Source organism: Lissotriton helveticus, chromosome 6, assembly GCF_964261635.1.
Source record: "Lissotriton helveticus chromosome 6, aLisHel1.1, whole genome shotgun sequence".
NCBI classification, from domain to species: Eukaryota; Metazoa; Chordata; class Amphibia; order Caudata; family Salamandridae; genus Lissotriton; species Lissotriton helveticus.
Window position 1 is genome coordinate 956,038,603 of NC_136067.1, and position 18,477 is coordinate 956,057,079.

The 18,477-nt window shown below is 45.3% G+C and overlaps 1 protein-coding gene across 6 annotated transcripts in view; it reads left to right on the forward strand.

Annotated features, from left to right (window-relative positions):
* LOC144761611 (potassium/sodium hyperpolarization-activated cyclic nucleotide-gated channel 1-like) overlaps positions 1-18,477 on the forward strand; it is a 1,852,618-nt gene that overhangs the window by 1,009,447 nt on the left and 824,694 nt on the right. For all 6 annotated transcript variants that reach the window (XR_013595810.1, XR_013595808.1, XR_013595809.1 and 3 more), the window contains exon 7: positions 14,909-15,036. Coding sequence is in view for 3 of the 6 variants with exons in the window: in XM_078646912.1 (XP_078503038.1) it covers positions 14,909-15,036 (128 nt within the window). In the remaining 3 variants the exon portion in view is untranslated. The remainder of the gene's footprint in view (positions 1-14,908; positions 15,037-18,477) is intronic.

The window sequence follows — 18,477 nt, forward strand, 5'->3', positions numbered from 1 at the left end:
CTTATTATTAACAAATATACTGTTGTTAAAAAAGGCAACCTTTTTTTATGTTTTGCTGATTTGAGCAGCGCGTTCGACCTAGTCGATCACGCTATTCTTTGGCAGGTTTTGCTAGAGTCAGGTGCACCAAAGGAAATAGTCAATTTTTTGGCCAGGCTTTACGAGAAATTATCCTGTAAGGTTCGTTATGGCACCCTAGGTGAATGCACGCCGTTTTTCAAAGTCTCACGTGGCATTCGCCAGGGATGCGTACTGGCCCCCCTTTTATTTTCCCTTTTTATTAATCACATTGATAGCATCCTGATTGATACCGCTGTAGATGCTCCCCTGATTGGAGGCAAACCTGTCCCAATCTTACTATATGCGGACGACGCTGTTCTTATATCCCGTACCCAGAATGGGTTACAGCGATTGATTGACAAATTCGAGCAGTTCATTCAAAATAGGAGGCTCCGCGTGAATAAATCCAAGACTTATATAATGTCGTGTGGGCACTCTGCTAATAAAATGAAGCACAGTTTCTTCCTGGACAGTGACAAGATGACACATGTCAAATCATTCTGTTATCTGGGAATCACCTATGGCAGCGACGGATCTTGGGCACCCGAGTTTGACAATATAAGGTTGAAAATGATGCGGACCACCAGTAGCATATTTCGTTTTGCATCCAAGCTCGGACTGAGAAGTATTTCTGACATGACCAACATATATAATATAAGTTGTGTTTCTTCTGCATTGTACGGGGCGGGAGTGTGGGGTCACATCGAGGGTCCTTCGCTCCAAAAAGATGAAAACAAATTTCTGAAAAGATTATTATGCGTCCCCCCCTCTGCCTCTGTCCAACTAATTCATCATGAGGTGGGGATCGAGTTTATCTCGGACTTAGCAGCCGTTCGGCCACTCTTATTGTGGCGTTCTATTTGGGCTAAGCCAGAGACTCGATTCACTCAAGAAATTATTCTTGATTGTATAGGATTGGACCACTCATCACGTATCCAATGGCTGAAATACATTCATTCCTGGTATAAAACTCTATTTGAAATAGATGTTCTTCGTGACCCCGAACTGGCGTTGCAATTCCCAAAAAAGAAATTAAACATACATTTTTAAATTTTAAAAAGAAAGGGCGAGATAAGGTGTATGGCAAGTTAGCCACCGTGCAGTTTTATAAGGAACTTAATCTAACTCCGGGGTTCCAAGCCTACCTTCTGAACGTTTCTCGTCCCTCTCATCAATTTGTTCTAACCCGAGTCAGGTTGGGCATTGTACATCATCTTGTCGCATTTCCAGATCAGAAAATAAGATCCGAGACTCCTTGCCCATGTGACAATACTTCACGTCAGAGCCGTTGTCATTTTTTACTTTTTTGTACATTTTATCACTTCTTAAGGGTAAGATACCTAAAACCTATTCTTTTAAAATATAATATTCGATCTTCAAAGAGTGCCCTAGAGTTATTGTCTTCCCTAGAGAATGTGGATATTTGTTTCTTTGTTGCCACTTTTATCTTGAAATGTACAGCTGCCAGGAAGAGTATAGTGTTGCCATAATCTTATATACCCCTGTCTGTACATACATGTCTTAATAGTACACCACTTTTTAACCTCGTACTATAGCTTGCCCGAGCCATACTGGAACGTAATTTCTGCATTTAAACGTACAGCTGCCAGGATAGCACATCGTGTGACAATTATACCTATTCCTGTCTGTACATGTATGAACTTACTGGCTTCGTATTTTATCTTTAATTATGTTATGCTGATCGGTGATTGCTATTACATATGCTCTTTCTCTCTATGCATTATTCCCAAGACTATTTGAGCTACTCTCTATTTAGAACAAATATGTATATAATGAATTACTTTTATATGTTTTATGCTTGTATGATTTGTATTTCTCAAATCGAATAAAAGCTTATGACTTGACTTGACCGTCCTCTTCTTTCCGATTTCTGCGAGGAAGTCTGAAAAGAACGAGAGGGACGTGTATCAATATCTTGATATCTATCAGGTTTCTTCAAATTATCCCTATTTCTAAGGTTGTATATTTTCTCAGAGGGCTCCCTCTGGGGAGACCTGTGTCCTTGGTCCGGAGATCTTTCTCTCCGCCGAGGAAACTTTCCTCTGGACTGGAATCTTTTTTCTTTGGGAGTGGATTGTTTATTTCCATCCCAGCTCTTTTTTGGAGTGTTTAGATTATTTTTAATAAATATCTTTTCAGGATTTTCAGTTAGTTGGGGTTTTACTGGTTTCCCACCCAAACTATCTCTTCCTAGTTCTTCATAGGATTTTTCTATGATTCTGGCAAGTTCAAATGGCTGTTCTGCTATATCTGTTTCTTTCAATTTCTGGCGGATCGCCACAGATGCTGCTTCTCCTTTTATGTTAGATAATAATAAAGCTGAGACCTTCTTGAAGTCTTTCAGTAATTTCATACCCAGAGTTAAAGCAGGTTCTGGACCGTATTCGTTTTGAATCTGTCTTAGCACATCCGGTATTACCGCCATGGACGGAACACCATGTGTTTTTGTGTAAATGGAAGCAAAGACTGTGCCCCAAGTGTCACAGTCCTCCACATGTGGTGCGATCCCCATTGGAAGACAGATAGTCAGAATTCTGTGTTTCTCAGTAGGGGTAGTATCCGGAAATACTGCCTCTATTTGAGTGATTTTTTGTGCTAACCAGAATGGAATTTGTTCCCGTTTTGCGGGTACTTTACCAGACATGACTGTATGTTCTGTGGTGTTATTTTATTTGTATTCCCCTGATGAGGGGTCAGCTGTGGAATGTTAATAGTAACCCTGGGCGTAGTGAGCGTAGTGGGGCTTCGCGAAGCTACGCAAAGTGGGCGAGAAACTACGCCCACCTGTGCACTTCGCGTAGCCCCACTACGCAGCACCCGCCTCCCTCCCGCCCTCAGTAAATACCCCCTTCAATGTTTAAATAAGTTTAAAACCACTTACCTGGTCCGCGCGCGTCCCGGGGCTCCCTCGTCTCTTTCAGTGCCCGCGTCTTGAACCCTAATGCGCATGCGTGGCCGCCCGCGCATGCGCATTTCTAGCGAGAAATGCGCATGCGCGGGCGGCCACGCATGCGCATTAGGGTTCAAGACGCGCACTGAAAAAGACGAGGGAGCCCCGGGACGCGCGCGGACCAGGTAAGTGGTTTTAAACTTATTTAAACATTGAAGGGGGTATTTACTGAGGGCGGGAGGGAGGCGGGTGGCGGGCCAGCTACGCTCGTCCACGGAGCATGCGTAGTGCCGGCTACTACGCCCGCACCGCAAAATGCGTAGCAGACGGCACTACGCACGCTCCGTGGACGGAGCGTAGCTGCCCGCCCACCCTAGTTAATAGCTGGTTGGACTGTTGAAGTCCGCATTACATATTGGACTAATTGTCTATGTATTTTAATCAGTTGTTTTAACTGTACCAAAAGTTCTGGTATTGACATTTTTTCAATGTCTGGATGTGGTGTGTAGCTGGCTAGAACCGGCCACGTTGCTCCTGGTCTTCCTAGTGGACCGAGCCTGGTGATGTGATTATTATGTTTTAGGGCGCCTTTAAACCAGAGCAGGTGCTCTTGGTATTTTAATGGTATTTCCACCTCCTCGAAAGGGGTGTACTCATCCGGTGGTTCCTCTATTTTGTAATAGTGGAATTCATGTGTGACAGCGTTTGCTGCTGGAAAGTTTATCCATGAATAGAATACCTCTGTCTGCCGATATTCATGTGGCTCAATTACGAATATGACTGTACCACCTCTCGATGTTAGTCCATTTTCTATTAGTTTAAGAGTTATAGTTTTTCTTATGCTGACCGGGATGAGTATTGCATCCGGGTCTTGCTGTAGGAGACTTGTGTCTTCCGCTAGGAGTTGAGCTGCTATTCTAGCTGTCTCCCTATCTCCTTCACCGTCTGACATTTTACTGACAGGAATGTTTTTTTTATTTTTTTGTTGCAGATCAAGTTTTCAAGGAAACAAAGATTAGGTGCACGATATTTTGGAACACTGTATCCTTCAACGTTGAATAAACCAAAAACTATACATAAAAATCTCTTTCTACTAAGTTCCAGCGGATTTTAACCTTTTACCCACTCCAGACGTCTTTGGAGTATTTACGGGAGAAAGGGTCTGTGTGAAAAAGCACGACTGAGTTACTCTAACGTCTTGCGTTAGATTTATCGCTTTACCAATGTTGGGCGCCATGTAGTGTAGTTCCTATAGTTCCAATAGGCTCTGCGCATTGGAATAATATATTCAGTAGTGTAGACGTAGGACTAAGGTTATCTAGGTCTTTACTGACTATATTAGACTTAAGTTTTTTGCCAGCTAGCTCAGAGTTCACTAGAAACTTTCTCGAATAAGCGAGGAGGAGTTTAACCTCCCTGGATAGACAAGAAGGGATTTAGTTTCTGACAACCATAAAACATGACAACTTTGCTCTCCCTGAATAAGAGTATATCTCTAGAGTTGTGTGAAAACAAAAGACAGCTATTTTACTCAGTCAAAGGTGCGTACTTAGTTTCACCAGATTGCAGAGAAAAAGAGAGACAGGCGTTTTCAATAAAAGGTGTTATTTATTGAGCAGTCTCTTTCCTCATACAAGAGAAATGAATTGCTACAAATGCAATACTTATAGTTAAGTAAAGTGCATACAGTAAAAGCAGGATTATAAAATAATACTGTAAAAGCATTGATATGGTTTCTTAGCCATATGATACTTTAAAATGGATAAAATAGATACATACATATATACATTGACTAATCGTACTCAACTGGTGCTTCTAACTACGCCTACCCCGGTGTACCTGACCTAAGCCTAATACATGGGAGGGAGTAAGTAAGTAGCAGTTTAAGTTAAGTTTGTTTTGCCAAGAATCTGACTCAAGAATTCTCTGTAAGGGTTTAGTCAGTTCAGTACCTGGGTATTAGAAGGCAGGAGGGCTGGTATCTCTCTCTCAGGACTCGGTATCCCAGTCACCCGCAAGGGTAGGCTGGAAACGCCGGAGGCTGGATTTCTCGGCAAGAGAAAAGACAGCGTCTTTCTCCGCGCGTCAAAAGGGAGGGGCAGCGTCCATGGGTTCTCGCATCAGCTGGGCTCTTCGGAAATAGTAGCTGCTCTGCTCCAGGATTACCACCGTGTGTTTGCTTAAGGCAACGTTGGTATATTTATACCTGAAAGGTGCCGGGGTTGACGTAAGGATGGACATAAGATGTCAATAAAGATGTCACTAAGAACTGGTCGTTCTTACAGTGCTTTACAGGAGTTTTCGGATGAAATCAAAACAATAGCAGCGGGGATTTCCCAGGTTGCTGGAGGCTTGGATTTGTTTTAAGAACTCGGTGTGCTTTCTAGGGGGCTGGAGGAATAGGCTTGCTTAATGTGACAGCATGCGCTATGACCGAATTATGAAAAGGGTTCTGTGCCGTTGCAGGGATATTATTGATTTATAACCGGACAAGGGCAATGAATAGGATATTGATTCAGGTACCTAGATAAAACACACTACAGAAGGGAAACATCCTTTACAACGAAACTTTTACAACGCAGTGCTTTTACAACGCAGGTTTTACAACGAAAACCATTACAACGCATTGCACTTGGGGGCGCTCTAGGGTAGGGAATAGATTTAATTTACTATCCAACACCTTCCCTAGTGTCCACGGGGACTGGAGTTGGAATAGTAAATTAAACTATTCACTATCCAGCACCCCAAAGCGCTATGCGTTGTAAAGGTTTGCGTTGTAAAAACCGCGTTGTAACAACATGCGTGGTAAAAGCATGCGTTGTAACGTCATACATCCACCCAGGAATTGTTCATTGTATGATCAATGATGATTTGCCTGTTTTTTAATGTCTGAAATGGGTTACGGCAAAAGTGTTCATGAGATAAATAAGCTATACCGAAGAATGTATATCTCAGTCGCTTTTGTCTACATATGAATTGGATTTTGTACCCTTTTAAACAACATGGTTCCTTTTTACATAAATCTGTAATTTGTAAAGTATACACCTGTTTTGTATTGTTCATTTGTATTGTGCACGTGTTTTGTAATAGATTTGCCTTACATACAAATAATTAATTTTTTTAATTGAGTTATACACCACTGAATAGGTAATTGCATTTTTGAAAACTACTTAAAAGTTTTTACATTTTAAAATACCCTTGTAGACACTTTTACTTGATGTCAACCACATACCAGGCACCAGGGCAGCATCCTGCAATAAGTTCAGGAGGCCAGATGCAGTGCCACTAGAGAATCAGGGGCCCAAGGAGCAACTACCAAACAATTATGGTCCCAGGTCTGCACAGTGAGGGAGAACTGGAGAGGGGATACATCCAGGGATAGCACCAGGTGTGTCAAACAGACGGTCTCTGCCCAAAAATAGGTAGAGGCAGTATGGGGCAGAGCCTCACAGGAGCAAAGGACCACCTATTGCATCTGCAGGTGAACAGCGTGTCTCCCGCAGCAGGGGCTAGAGGGCCTGCTGCCATCTCCACCTGTGCCACCAGGCCAAGCCACCGACTGCAGCAACAGCAAACAGTGAAGAATAGTGCATCGCCCCAGCAATCAGCAGCAATGGGGGCCGTCCAGGAGTCAGCCGAGTATCACAGCAGGGGGGGGGGCAGAGGACAAAGCAGTCCTGGCCACCCAGGACTATGAGGGCAGGCATCACTCCAGGTGGGTACCGTCATCACTGGCTCCCGCGTCTCCAGGCCTAGGCCAGCCCGAGGCCCAGCACTCACCAGAAATGCCCAGGCGGGCCAAGCAATCACCCCGACCGCACAGAGAGCCGGAAGCACTGCACAGTACCAGCTAATCCACTGATCTCGGCCTCAGGCTCATCCGCGGCCTCTGTCGCTGCAGGGCCTCCGAGGCAGTGCCGGACTACGCAGGCCACCCACAGCGAAGCAGCAGTCAGTGAGCACGGAAATCACCCAAATTCAGCCCCCACAAGATTCCCAGCACTCAGAGGCAGTAGCGAGGCATTATTTCAAGCAGGAGGTGATGATGGAGAGGATTCAGCAGATTTAAGGGTCACTACAGCCAGAGGCTTAAAAGACAACGGCCATCTTGACGGCGGTCATGGCCACACCCCCTTCATATGTACTTTCATAACTGCTAATACATGTTGAAATATTTGTATAGTTTTTACAGATTTTATATTTTTGGTGTATTGTAAACAAATTAATATCTAAATTCTTTCTTTTCACACTCATAGTGTAACGGTCTAGTTGTCCCCGAAATCCAGAACCCGTAGCCTGAAAGGGCACACACACATTGTAGCACTCTCTGGCCAGGCGCGGCCAGAGAGCTTAAATAAACAGGCGGAGGTCGCTCGGGACTTCTGCCCCACACCACTAACTAAGTGTAAGCATTGTGTGGGCGTGTGGTTGGCGCAAGGCCGTAATGTGGGTCCACTTGACACTGGCGACGAGGGTGGGGGCCTGTGCCCATGGGCCGAGGATGCTGCATGCCCTACTGTCTGCCTCCTGCATCCTGCCACTGAGCCCGGGGTGAGTCAAAAGCCCCATGCGATTTGGTCAACCAGCCCACGTGCACTCTCTTCAGCCGCTCTTGGTGCCTGCCGCGGCAATCTGTCCCTCACACCACGCCGATTTCCTGCTATGCTGAGTCCCCTGCTGGTCCAGGAGAGTAACTGCACTCCATATAAGCACTGTCTATGCTTATCGTCTTGCTCCATCCAAGCTCTGCAGGTACCCCCCTGTGCATCTGCTGTGCCTGACAACGCCTGCCCAGTTTGAGTGCAGACCAGATGACCTACCCAGCATTCCTAGCGGGGGCAGACCACACTAATGCCCCAAGAAGAAAGGAACAGTACACTCCAGGTCACATTTTGGTGAGGGAAAAGGCAGTCCCTGATCAGGAGATCAAGTTGCTGCTGCCACCTAGATACACCTATGTCAGTCCCAGCGGCCGCTGCGCCAGTGGGCCAGCAAACTGTGCCACCCGCAGAACACGTGGCACAGCCTACTTCCCAGCATTCGCAAATAACCACGCTGCCCCGTTCAGCGAGCTAATCGATCCCGCCACAGCATCTCCCAGGTGGACAGTCTGGATTGGCAGGCTCAACAACTACTTCACTGGTATTCGAGAGACAGACGGTGAGGTCAAGAGGTCGCTACTACTCCATTTTAGAGGGGAAGAAATATATAAGCTGTTCGCTCACCTCCAAAACACTGGCGCCCCCACAGATTACGATGCAGCAGTCAGGGCGCTAAATGCCTACTTCCACCCGCAACTCAACCCGGACTACGAGCGCTTCAAGCTACGTCAAGCTCATCAGAGGGAGGGTGAATCGATGGACGCCTTCCATGCTCGACTCCGAAAGCTAGCTAGTACTTGCATGGAAGACAATCAGAGCAAAGAGGTACGAGCCCAAGCTATCCAAGGTTGCCGCAACAAACATCTTCGGACCCTCATACTGCGTCAGCCACGGATCACACTGGAAGATATTCTCATCTTAGCACGGGTACATGAACTATCCGATGCCAGGGCGACAGTGATGGACGTTACACTCGCCCAACAGGCAGAAAAGCCAGCGATGATCAAAACTGAAAGAGTGGATGCAGTACGGACCCCGTCCAGAGGTGCCTGGGGCGATGGCCAACCAAAAACCTGTGAGGTCCACGCTGTGGCTACTGCGAGAACGAGGAACAAAGAGGAATGCCCTGCGCAGAGATGGACATGCTCCACGTGTGGCATCACCAATCACTATGCAAGCGTCTGCAGAGGAGGGGCCCGAAGCCGAGGGGCTCGCGGAAGACGACCACCATCTAAAGTGGTACGTCACCTAATGCTCAAAGAGGCAGACGGCCCGACAACGACGAAGACACCAATGAATCGGAAATTTCAAAACAACAACGGTCCTAAACTTATATCAATGAGATTAGCAGCGATAACCATAGATTTCAATAAGAATTATGTTTTATGTTGTTCCAATGTCCAGCCGGACAAAGGAATATTTATTTTTTTGAAAAATAAAGGGAAAAATTCAAAGATACGTGAGGCACAAGACATAAACCGGGCACAAGCCTGTACCAAGTAAGGAAGGGAAAAAGACAATACACAAGAAAAATAACAGGCAAACAAAGTGGAGCGAAAGGTGGCTTACAATGCAATGCAATCTTGTGTAAGCACAATCCAACAGTGACCGGAATACAAAGTATACAAATGGAAATTGCGGTACTGTTACAACAGTCGACGTTTCGATCCCTATCTCCAATATTAAATTGGGATCATCTTCAGGACTACATAAAATGCTTTTGCCTGAATTGTTTATGAAAGGCCGGTGGATCAGGCAGTGGAGAGCCTTCAGCGTCTTTATCTGGGGCCTCGAGGTTGGTGCTATACACCTTGTATAGTATAGTAGAGAACCTGATGAGGCTAGGGTAAAAGGTGGCAGGATGTCAGGGACGCGTTCCTGACCCAGTGTGGGTGACCTATCAAGATTGGGGACGTGGCCAGGCAGCGGGATTTTATTTGGTAGCTGTTGGGTGTTGCAGTACGTATTCTGGAAAGCCTGTCAACACTGTCGGTAAGCCAGGCCAGAGTTCAGTGGTGTGGATCTGGATATGCGGCTGCTGTGGATTGCAGTCCGTATCCGGTTGGTCATCAATGGGATTCAGAGGGCGGGCTGCATAGAGTCCTGTCCAGTGCAGCGAAATCGCTGAGGGCCAATGAATCGGAGGCAGTATTTGGAAGACTCCTCTACAGAAGATGATGCAGAGGTTTATCTCATATTGTTTGCCAGTGACCTCAAACGAAGACAGAGACCTCAACCTAGGTGCGCCATCGAGATTGCGGGAACGCCAGTCACAGCCCTGATCGACACAAGGGCGTCTGCGAATGTAATGGGGTGCCAGCAGTATAAACAGTTGAAGCCAAAGCCAGCTATAACCCCTTCACACGTGAAAAACGCATGGTAGCCAGAAACCGCTACCTCTAAAAGGGAAGATGACAGTACAAGTCAAGTCGGACAATCATGAAGTCACTATAGCATTCCACATAATAGACCGAGAGGCAGACATCCTAGTAGGAAGCCACAAGGCCGAAGATCTTGGGCTGGTGACGTTCGGCAACGCTGTCAAGACACTACGGACAGATGACATCCTCGAGTTGTTCCCACAACTCTTCAAGGGTCTGGGGAGCATGAAGAGACCACCGGTGAAGCTACACATTGATAAGGCGGTGAAACCTGTTGCCCTGCGACATCATCGCATAACATTTTATCTCCGGCCACTCGTGGAGCAAGAGCTGCATAGCCTTGAGCAGCAAGGAGTAATAGAAAAGGTCACGGGACGGACACTATGGGTGTCGCCTATGGTCATAGCTGAAAAACTGAAGCAGCCTGGAAAGATAAGACTCTGTATCGACATGCGCATGCCCAATCAAGCAATAAAATGGGAAAGACACCTGACACCAACGGTCGATGACATCCTGGCTGATCTCAACGGCTCACGGTGGTTTTCCAAGCTGGATCTCAATGCTGGTTACCACCAGCTGAAGTTGGCAGAAGAAAGCAGATACATTACGACATTTTCAACCCATCTGGGGCTACACCGCTACAAAAGGTTGAACTTTGGGATCTCCTCATCAGCGGAGATATTCCAAAATGCAGTCAGAGAAGTGCTGTCAGGACTTCAGGGAGTCCTCAACGTCAGTGACGATATGCTCATACATTCGGCAACTCTAGAGGACCATCATCGTCACCTCCCGGACACTCTCCAACGCCTAGCCAATCATGGAGTAACCCTTCACCGGCACAAATGTCTGATTTTCCAAAAGTGGATTGAGTTCTTTGGCTACATGTTCAGTAAAGATGGAGTCCAGGTAGATCCCAGAAAATCGCAAGCTATTCAACAAGCTTCAGCACCCACTAAAGCATCTGAAGTTAGGAGCTTCATGGGAATGGCCACCTACTGTGGGCGGTTTATACCAAATCTCACCACGGTTGCCGAACCTCTAAGAGCACTAACCAAGAAAGATGCTGTCTGGAAATGGGTACGAGAAGAAGAGTAAGCATTCCAAAGGGTAAAGTCCACCCTGTTGAGTAAAACCCCTATGGCCTACTTCGCACCACCTGCCGTATGGAGGTAATAGTGGACGCCAGCCCGTAGGGTTGGGAGCACTCCTCGCCCAAGAGAGAGAGCCAGGGAAGTGGGCACCACTAGCATTCACGAGTAAGGCACTCACACCAACGGAAGCCTGTTACTTGCAAATCGATCAAGAAACGCTGGCTATTAAATTGGCTTGTAACCATTTTCACCTCTATGTCAGCGGGCATCCCTTCAAGGTCCTGACCGACCACCAACCACTGCTTCCATTATTTAGAGGCACTGCTCTGCACCCACCTCCCAGAATCGAAGGGTGGGCGATACAATTGCAGCATTACCAGATGGAGCTAGAATACAGACCCGGATGCTAATAACCCAGCCGATTTCCTGTCACAGCATCCGCCGGACCTACAACCAGGAGACACTGAACAGGAACAACGTACCGAAGAGTATGTACACATTCTATTGCAATGGGCCTGTCCACGAGACCTCATTGTGGAAGAAATAAAAGCGGAGACAGACAACGACGCAGTACTTAAGAAAGTGCTAAAAGCCCTACGCAGAGGGTCGTGGGAAGGCTTCCTCCAAAACATCAACGGATGGAACGAACCGGACCAGACCCAGCTGGGGAAAATCTGGAGAGTCCATGATGAACTAAGCACAACCGATAGCGGATTAGTGCTAAGAGGGTCCCGGATTGTTATCCCAGTAGGTCTCCAGGAATGAGCGTCAGTTCTAGCGCCTGAAGGCCATCAAGGGACAGTGAGGATGAAGTCACGGATGAGAGAGAAGGTGTGGTACCCGGGCCTAGAAGCGGCCGTAGACACCATTGTCAGGAACTGTCATGCCTGCCAACTCACCAGCAACCCAGAAGCACTGGTGATCACTGAAGACCCTGCACCCTCTCCATGGTCATGGGTGAGCTTAGACTTTGGGAGTTTCCCTGACGGAAAGGTGACCGCCATCCTGGTCGACAGTTAAACTAAGTACCCTATTGTCGACATCATACCATCCACATCCTTGAATCATCTGCAGCCAGTATTAGAGAAGACATTTGCCCTTTTCGGACTGCCATAAGTCATCAAAACTTACAACCGTCCACCCTTCCTAGGAGGAGAATTCAAGGAGCTACTCACACAGTTGGGAGTCAAACACCACCGCTTCAACCCGCAATAACCGCAGGCTAATGGCAAAGCAGAACGCTTCATGCAGACATTAAATAAGATCCTGAGGATAGCGGTAGCAGAACAATCCGATCCGGAAGTAGCACTTCAACGGTTTCTAAGAGAATATCGCAGTACACCACACTGCACTACCCAGCGGTCGCTGTGGGCGCTAATGCTGGCTGGCCCCCGGAGGGACACTATCCCAGTGGCAGATAACTAGGTGCCTGAACCATACAATCCGGTCACCACGCAAGCTCAATGAACAGTGACCAATGACAAAGCTAGCAACCGAAGAAGAGCAAGGCCCAGAGTCATAGCCCCAGGTTGCACCGTCCTAGTATGCAACCGTCGCAGTGGAGGGAAATTCCACACAATGTATGAACCAGGACTGTGGACAGTTCTAAAGCTTAACGGGACTGCCCTCAGAGCCAAGAAAGGAGGAGAGACTATCACCCGAAACATATCTTGGTTCAAAAGAGTTCAACCAGAGGATACCGAGCCGTCGCATCCCAGTGTCCTGACCGACGAACTAATCCCAAGTGGAGGTTCATCGCCATGCTCAGCTGACACTCTGGCCAGAGAGCACCGAGCTGCTGCTCCAGCCGTGGATGCTGACCAACGTAACAACGCGGAGACTCCAGGGGCAGTCAGTCCAATAACAAATCAACGAGACGCACAGCACAGATACAATTTGAGACCAAATCCCAGACTGAATCAGAGACTGGCAGATTTTGCATGTTAATCAGTTATTAATACTTTTGAACACCAACTTAGGATGGGATGTAACAGTCTAGTTGTCCCCGAAATCTAGAAGAACCCTTAACCCGGAAGGGCACGCACACATTGTAGCACTCTCTGCCCAGGGGTGGCCAGAGAGCTTGAATAAACGTGCGGAGGTCGCTCGGGACTTCCGGCCCACACCACTAACTAAGTGTAAGCATTGTTCATTGTGTGGTCGTGTGGTTGGTGCAAGGCCGTAAAGTGGGGCCACTTTACACATAGGGCCACTGGTGTTATGGAATCATGTGGTTCTGTGGCAGTGGTGTTTTCCTCATAATTATGGATTTTCCCCATTGGCCACATAAGCCATCTTCTGCACAATCTGCTGGTGTTAACAAAAATAATTGTTTCTATCTCCAGTGGATGAAAAGTTACTAAAAATGCTGCAACATGTCATGCCATGCAGTCAGTGGGAGGTCCTTTACAAAGGTTGACTGGTCACCTTTCCGTTACTTGAAGCTGTATTTGGAAGTGGCACTAATGAACTGAAACTTTTGCCCAGACAGGGCTAATGTGTAACAATGTCAAAATATTGAAGTAATACTAACCAAATGTGCCACATTATGCCATATAATGTGTGTGTTCTTGCCGCATAATTTAGTCAACCTTGTCGATTAATTGGACTTTCCCTGCCAGATAATTCCAGTGGCCTTGCCTGAACCCAAATGAGATCGTCACATAGTTCACTTTACACAATTCTCTCACTTTTCAGTCCGAGAAAGCAAAGTAGACAACAGCTCCACATTAAAGAATAAGTAACAGCAGAAAATGTAACAAGTTAAAACAGGCATTTTATTACTCATTCACCTTCTGAACCCCAGCATGTTTTTTTCCGATTAGACTGTACGCATTGAAATGTGAATGCAGTTTATTTCGATAAAGCGAGTTTTCGTTAAAAACTGTGCCACCGGCCATACTCGTTTGAGGGGGGCAAAGATTAATGTATCAAAATTCCCCCAGTGGCTACGGCCCTGGTTTTGTAAAAACAAATAAACAAATGTTAATTAAAAAATAAAGATTAAAAGCAGAACAAATGAAGAATTGAAAGTAAAAATAATAAGTAAATATTACATGCCAACTGGTTTTGCCTAGGAGATCCAGTACATACGCTTTGTGTTTGTACTCAAATGAAGCTTCCGAGGAGGACTTTTGTTAAAATAATGTTATTACGAATATAGGGAGAGTTCTCAATGAATAATACAAATTAATACGCATATTCTGATATTAGGATTGGATATTCCTATGATGATTTGTTTGCATTTTTAAAGCCTAAGTGAAGACTGTATTACTTTCTTAGGATGTGTGATGAAAACTCAATAACTTATTATAAATATGTTGGTATTTAAATATGTACTTGATATTGACACCAAAGTTCGTTTGGGAAGACTGTTATTTTTGATGGCCGCTTACCTTATTTAATGGAAGAGGCAAACTAAAAAAGATTGAAGGCTACATAAGAAAAACAAAAACCTTATTAAAAAATGATTGGCTCAATCTTTCCATAAATGTTATTCATGACATGGAGTTGTGACAAGATGCTATGAAATACACGGAAATGTGTTCAGTATGCTAGGGATGCAGTAGGGTAGAAGGCTGCTGTGAATGTAATAATGTTAACTAATCTTTTCTCATAGCAGCATACATGAAAAACTTTTTTGAATCACTAACACATGGTAGTAGTCTCTATATTTTGGAAGATGAAAAGAGCTGAAGGATACAGGGCACCTTCCTTTTTAAATGTGTATGCTTCTGTTTACAAGTCATTTTCATATATTAATATTTTATTCATGCCTAAAGAGACATTTTTTCTAGTATATACATGTATTGTTTTGCATATCACTGAGGTTGCATTATATACTTGTGTTATTATTTCTATCAGGAGTCCAAGAACTTTGGTTAACATCTGTGAGCATGTTGACTTTGACGGCTTTGTACGTCTCAACACTATCCAGAATAACAGCCGTGGCATTTGCATCCTATGGATGCACACGTTTGTATAAAGCAAAGGTAAGTATACCTAGTACTATTGTTTTTCACTCTTGACTTTAGAAAATGTCAAGCTTTGAGCATGTGTGGCACAACAAATATACAAAGATCGAATCAGTGTTCATGTGTGTGTGTGGGTGTATGAAACCAAGGCCATAAAAGCATCATCAGAATACAGTACAGTGGTGCAGGTAAAACACAAAGTTCATTATAGGAGTAAGCAACATACAACAAAATGAAATAAAACAAAGATTGCTTTCTCAGGGATCTTGGTAAGGCCCTCATTCTGAATTGTGTGGTTAAACTGTTACTCATATTTATGGGGATTATCCATGGTAAAATCATACAACTGGGTTACAAGTATGTGGGAAGTCTTTGCTGACTTTGCATGCCTTGATTCTTGATTCACAAGCATCATGGTGAATGGCTGCATAGACACAACTGCTCCAAAAAGACTCTCCCATTAAAAAGAAGGTGGTAAATGTGTGCAATCCGTGTATGTGCACACTCTATAAAAAGTACCAGTGAGTCCAACTAAGCACACAGGCAAATAGTTGCAGGCTTCAGCAACACTAAAAAACACTCTCAAGCACCAGCCTGGACACAGCGATTACTGGGAGTTTAATTTTATTTCACTTTGTAAGGGTCCACTACTAATGCAACATATCATGATGCTGGAAGCAGACAATCAAGCTGCCAGATAGGAAAGGCAATATAATTCCTCAAACTTTTCATAGAATGGGGCGATAGGTGGGCCACGGCAAAATGGCCACACAGTAGTGCTGCACTGCCTTCCGGCTCGCAAATTCGCCTAATTTCTTGCCATCCCAATTGACCTATATGTATGAATCTGATGCTATTGCACCTAGGCAATCAGAGTGAGCTGTATGGTGCCTTGAAAATAGTGGTCGTAGTGGGGAAAAAAAAGTAGGGGAACTTTGGGCAGAGGATCAGGGGGCGGGAATAGCCAGAGAATTAGGTCAGTGGGCGGAGTCAGAGGTGTGGCTAGAAAGAGCGAAACATACCAATTTTTAGTATGTTTGGTATTTCACTGACCAGTTACACCTTATAACGTTATTTAAATAAACCAATAGATACACTTTTATTTGAGGTTTAATATATGAGTTATTGACATTAAAATACATTTACAATGTGGAATTTTTTTTTAATCACAGAATGTCCAAATACGCTTATAAGTGGAATCATTAGCCATTTGTCTCCGAGCCATGCAGTTTCTTTCATCAGCACTTCTCTTCCCCTTTTCAAACTATTTCTGAACATAACATTTGGGTTTCAATTCTATGACAGGAGACCCCATGTTTTGGGGAGCACTATCAATTACATCATTATGTGCCCCATGGTCAATGCAAAATTGTAGTCCTACATTTTATATGTGCTTCACGCAACATGTCCGGAAGCCATCATTAGATGCCTCTTAGTTTCCTGTTATTGTATCTAGACATAGCACTCAAAAGTGAATATATACACCTAAAATAACCCAGACATGTTGGCTTTGCAGATGCTTTAAGCAGTATCAGATGAATGAGATACAACTATTACATTAGTAGTTTGTGTAATTACTACTCAAGGTAGTTAGCAATGAGAATTGCAAATGTATTAACTCAGGAATTATGAGTGTAGAAAGCTGGCTCTGTATATACTATACCAAAGTAAGGTATAGTGTACACAGAGTCCAGTGGATCCCCAAAGGCTTTCAGAGGTAAAAGTAGATAATACCTTACTCTTTATTTGTGGTAGTCTGGGCAAGCAGTAATGCTTTAACAGAGGGTAGCGGTGAGCATTTATAGTACAGACTCAGGCAAGAAATGATAGTACACACTCAAAGAATGAACTCAGACCAATAGTTTGTATAAAAACACTTCTTTTATTGTATTTTATTTTTAAAACGAACCAGGACTTGGTAATGGTAAGTAAACTTGTAATTTCACAGGCAGGTTGAAATAAATATACAACATGAATGAATTAGACTTTGTTACAGGTTGGTACAATGCTTAAAAACAGTTGTACTTACTGTTGGATTGCTTTGTGATTACTTTTTAAGTTACTTTTTCTACTCTTTGTGATATGCCTAGATATCACACTGGGACATTTCTTAGACAAAGGTAAGTGAAATTCTTTTACATTAAAAACACAGTTACTACGGTTTCCATACAAACACAACTGAACATAGAACTTTTTCAGAGAAAAACAGTCTACGCAATCCTATGGATGAAAATCTGGTTATTGGTTTGCATGTAAGCAATCGGTCTTGAGGGTTGAGTTTCAGGGGTTAGAACAAGGAATGCCCCAGGGTAAAGGATGAACTCAAAAAGCACCCTTAGCGGCACTAGGGCAGCCGGGTGCAGAGTGCTGACGCCCAATGTTAGCCCATGGGGCTAGGGGGGCCTTCGGTTGGTGGCTGCTCATGGGCAGGCTGCTCGGTCTTGGGAGCCAAGCTCCTATGGTTAAGGTTAGGGCAAAGGGGATCCCCGGTCAGCACTAAGTCCACAACACGAGCGGTGCTGGGACAGCCGAGTGCAGAGTGCTTAGGAGGGGTCGGGAGCCCAATGCAATCCTATGAAGATTGCCTGATTTTTTTTAGCTGCAGGCTCGGTCCAAAGAAGTCTTCCAGGAGGAACCAACAGCAAGACAAGTAAGTTTGAGGGCTCAGAGACGTAGGTGCACCTCAGGTCCTCTTCTCCAGGGTGCAGGGCGGCTGGATGCAGGGGTGCCCTTTGAGGTTATATTTCACCTTACTGGGCCACTCAAGGTTGGGGTGGTCTCTGTACAGAGGCTGCAAGCAATGTCTGGGAGTCCTGGAGGGGTCAACCCATGGAGGACTTGTACTCTGGAGCACCTCTCTGGGACTGGTGTGCTACTTGGACTCAGGCCGCAGACAACGGGTGGAGTGGTTGTTCCAGGCATCAGGTTTCTTTGTCTTCAACAGGCTCAGTGTCTTTCTTTGGAGATTCTTTTGAACACAGTTGCTGTTCACAGGATATCCTTTCTTGAAGGCAATCAGTCCTCCCAGGGGTTCTGGAGGTCGCTGGCTGCAGAACAAGATGACTTCTGGCGCAGGACCTCTAGAAACTGCAGACTGGCTGAAAAGGCTGGGCCAAGTCAGTTCTCCTCTGCAGTCTCCTATGCTGTGCATCTTCTTTCGTCCTTCTTCTTCGTAGGTTGTGGGAATCTCCCTTCTGGGTCCAGGGCAGCTCCCAAATCACAGTATTTAGGAGGTGTTTTAGAGGTCTCGGATTAGTAACCAATAGGCTACTAACCTTAGGGTTACTGCACCCTTGGTGTGCTCACCCAACGTTGGGGAGTGGGCATAATCCCTAACTCTGATTGAAGAGTGCCTGCCACCTACAAGATGGCAGGTACTGAAGAGTGGGCTTCACCTCGCCACCCCACCTGAGGGGTGGGGTTGTCAGAGGTGGACACACCTTCTAGGCTGTCCTAATT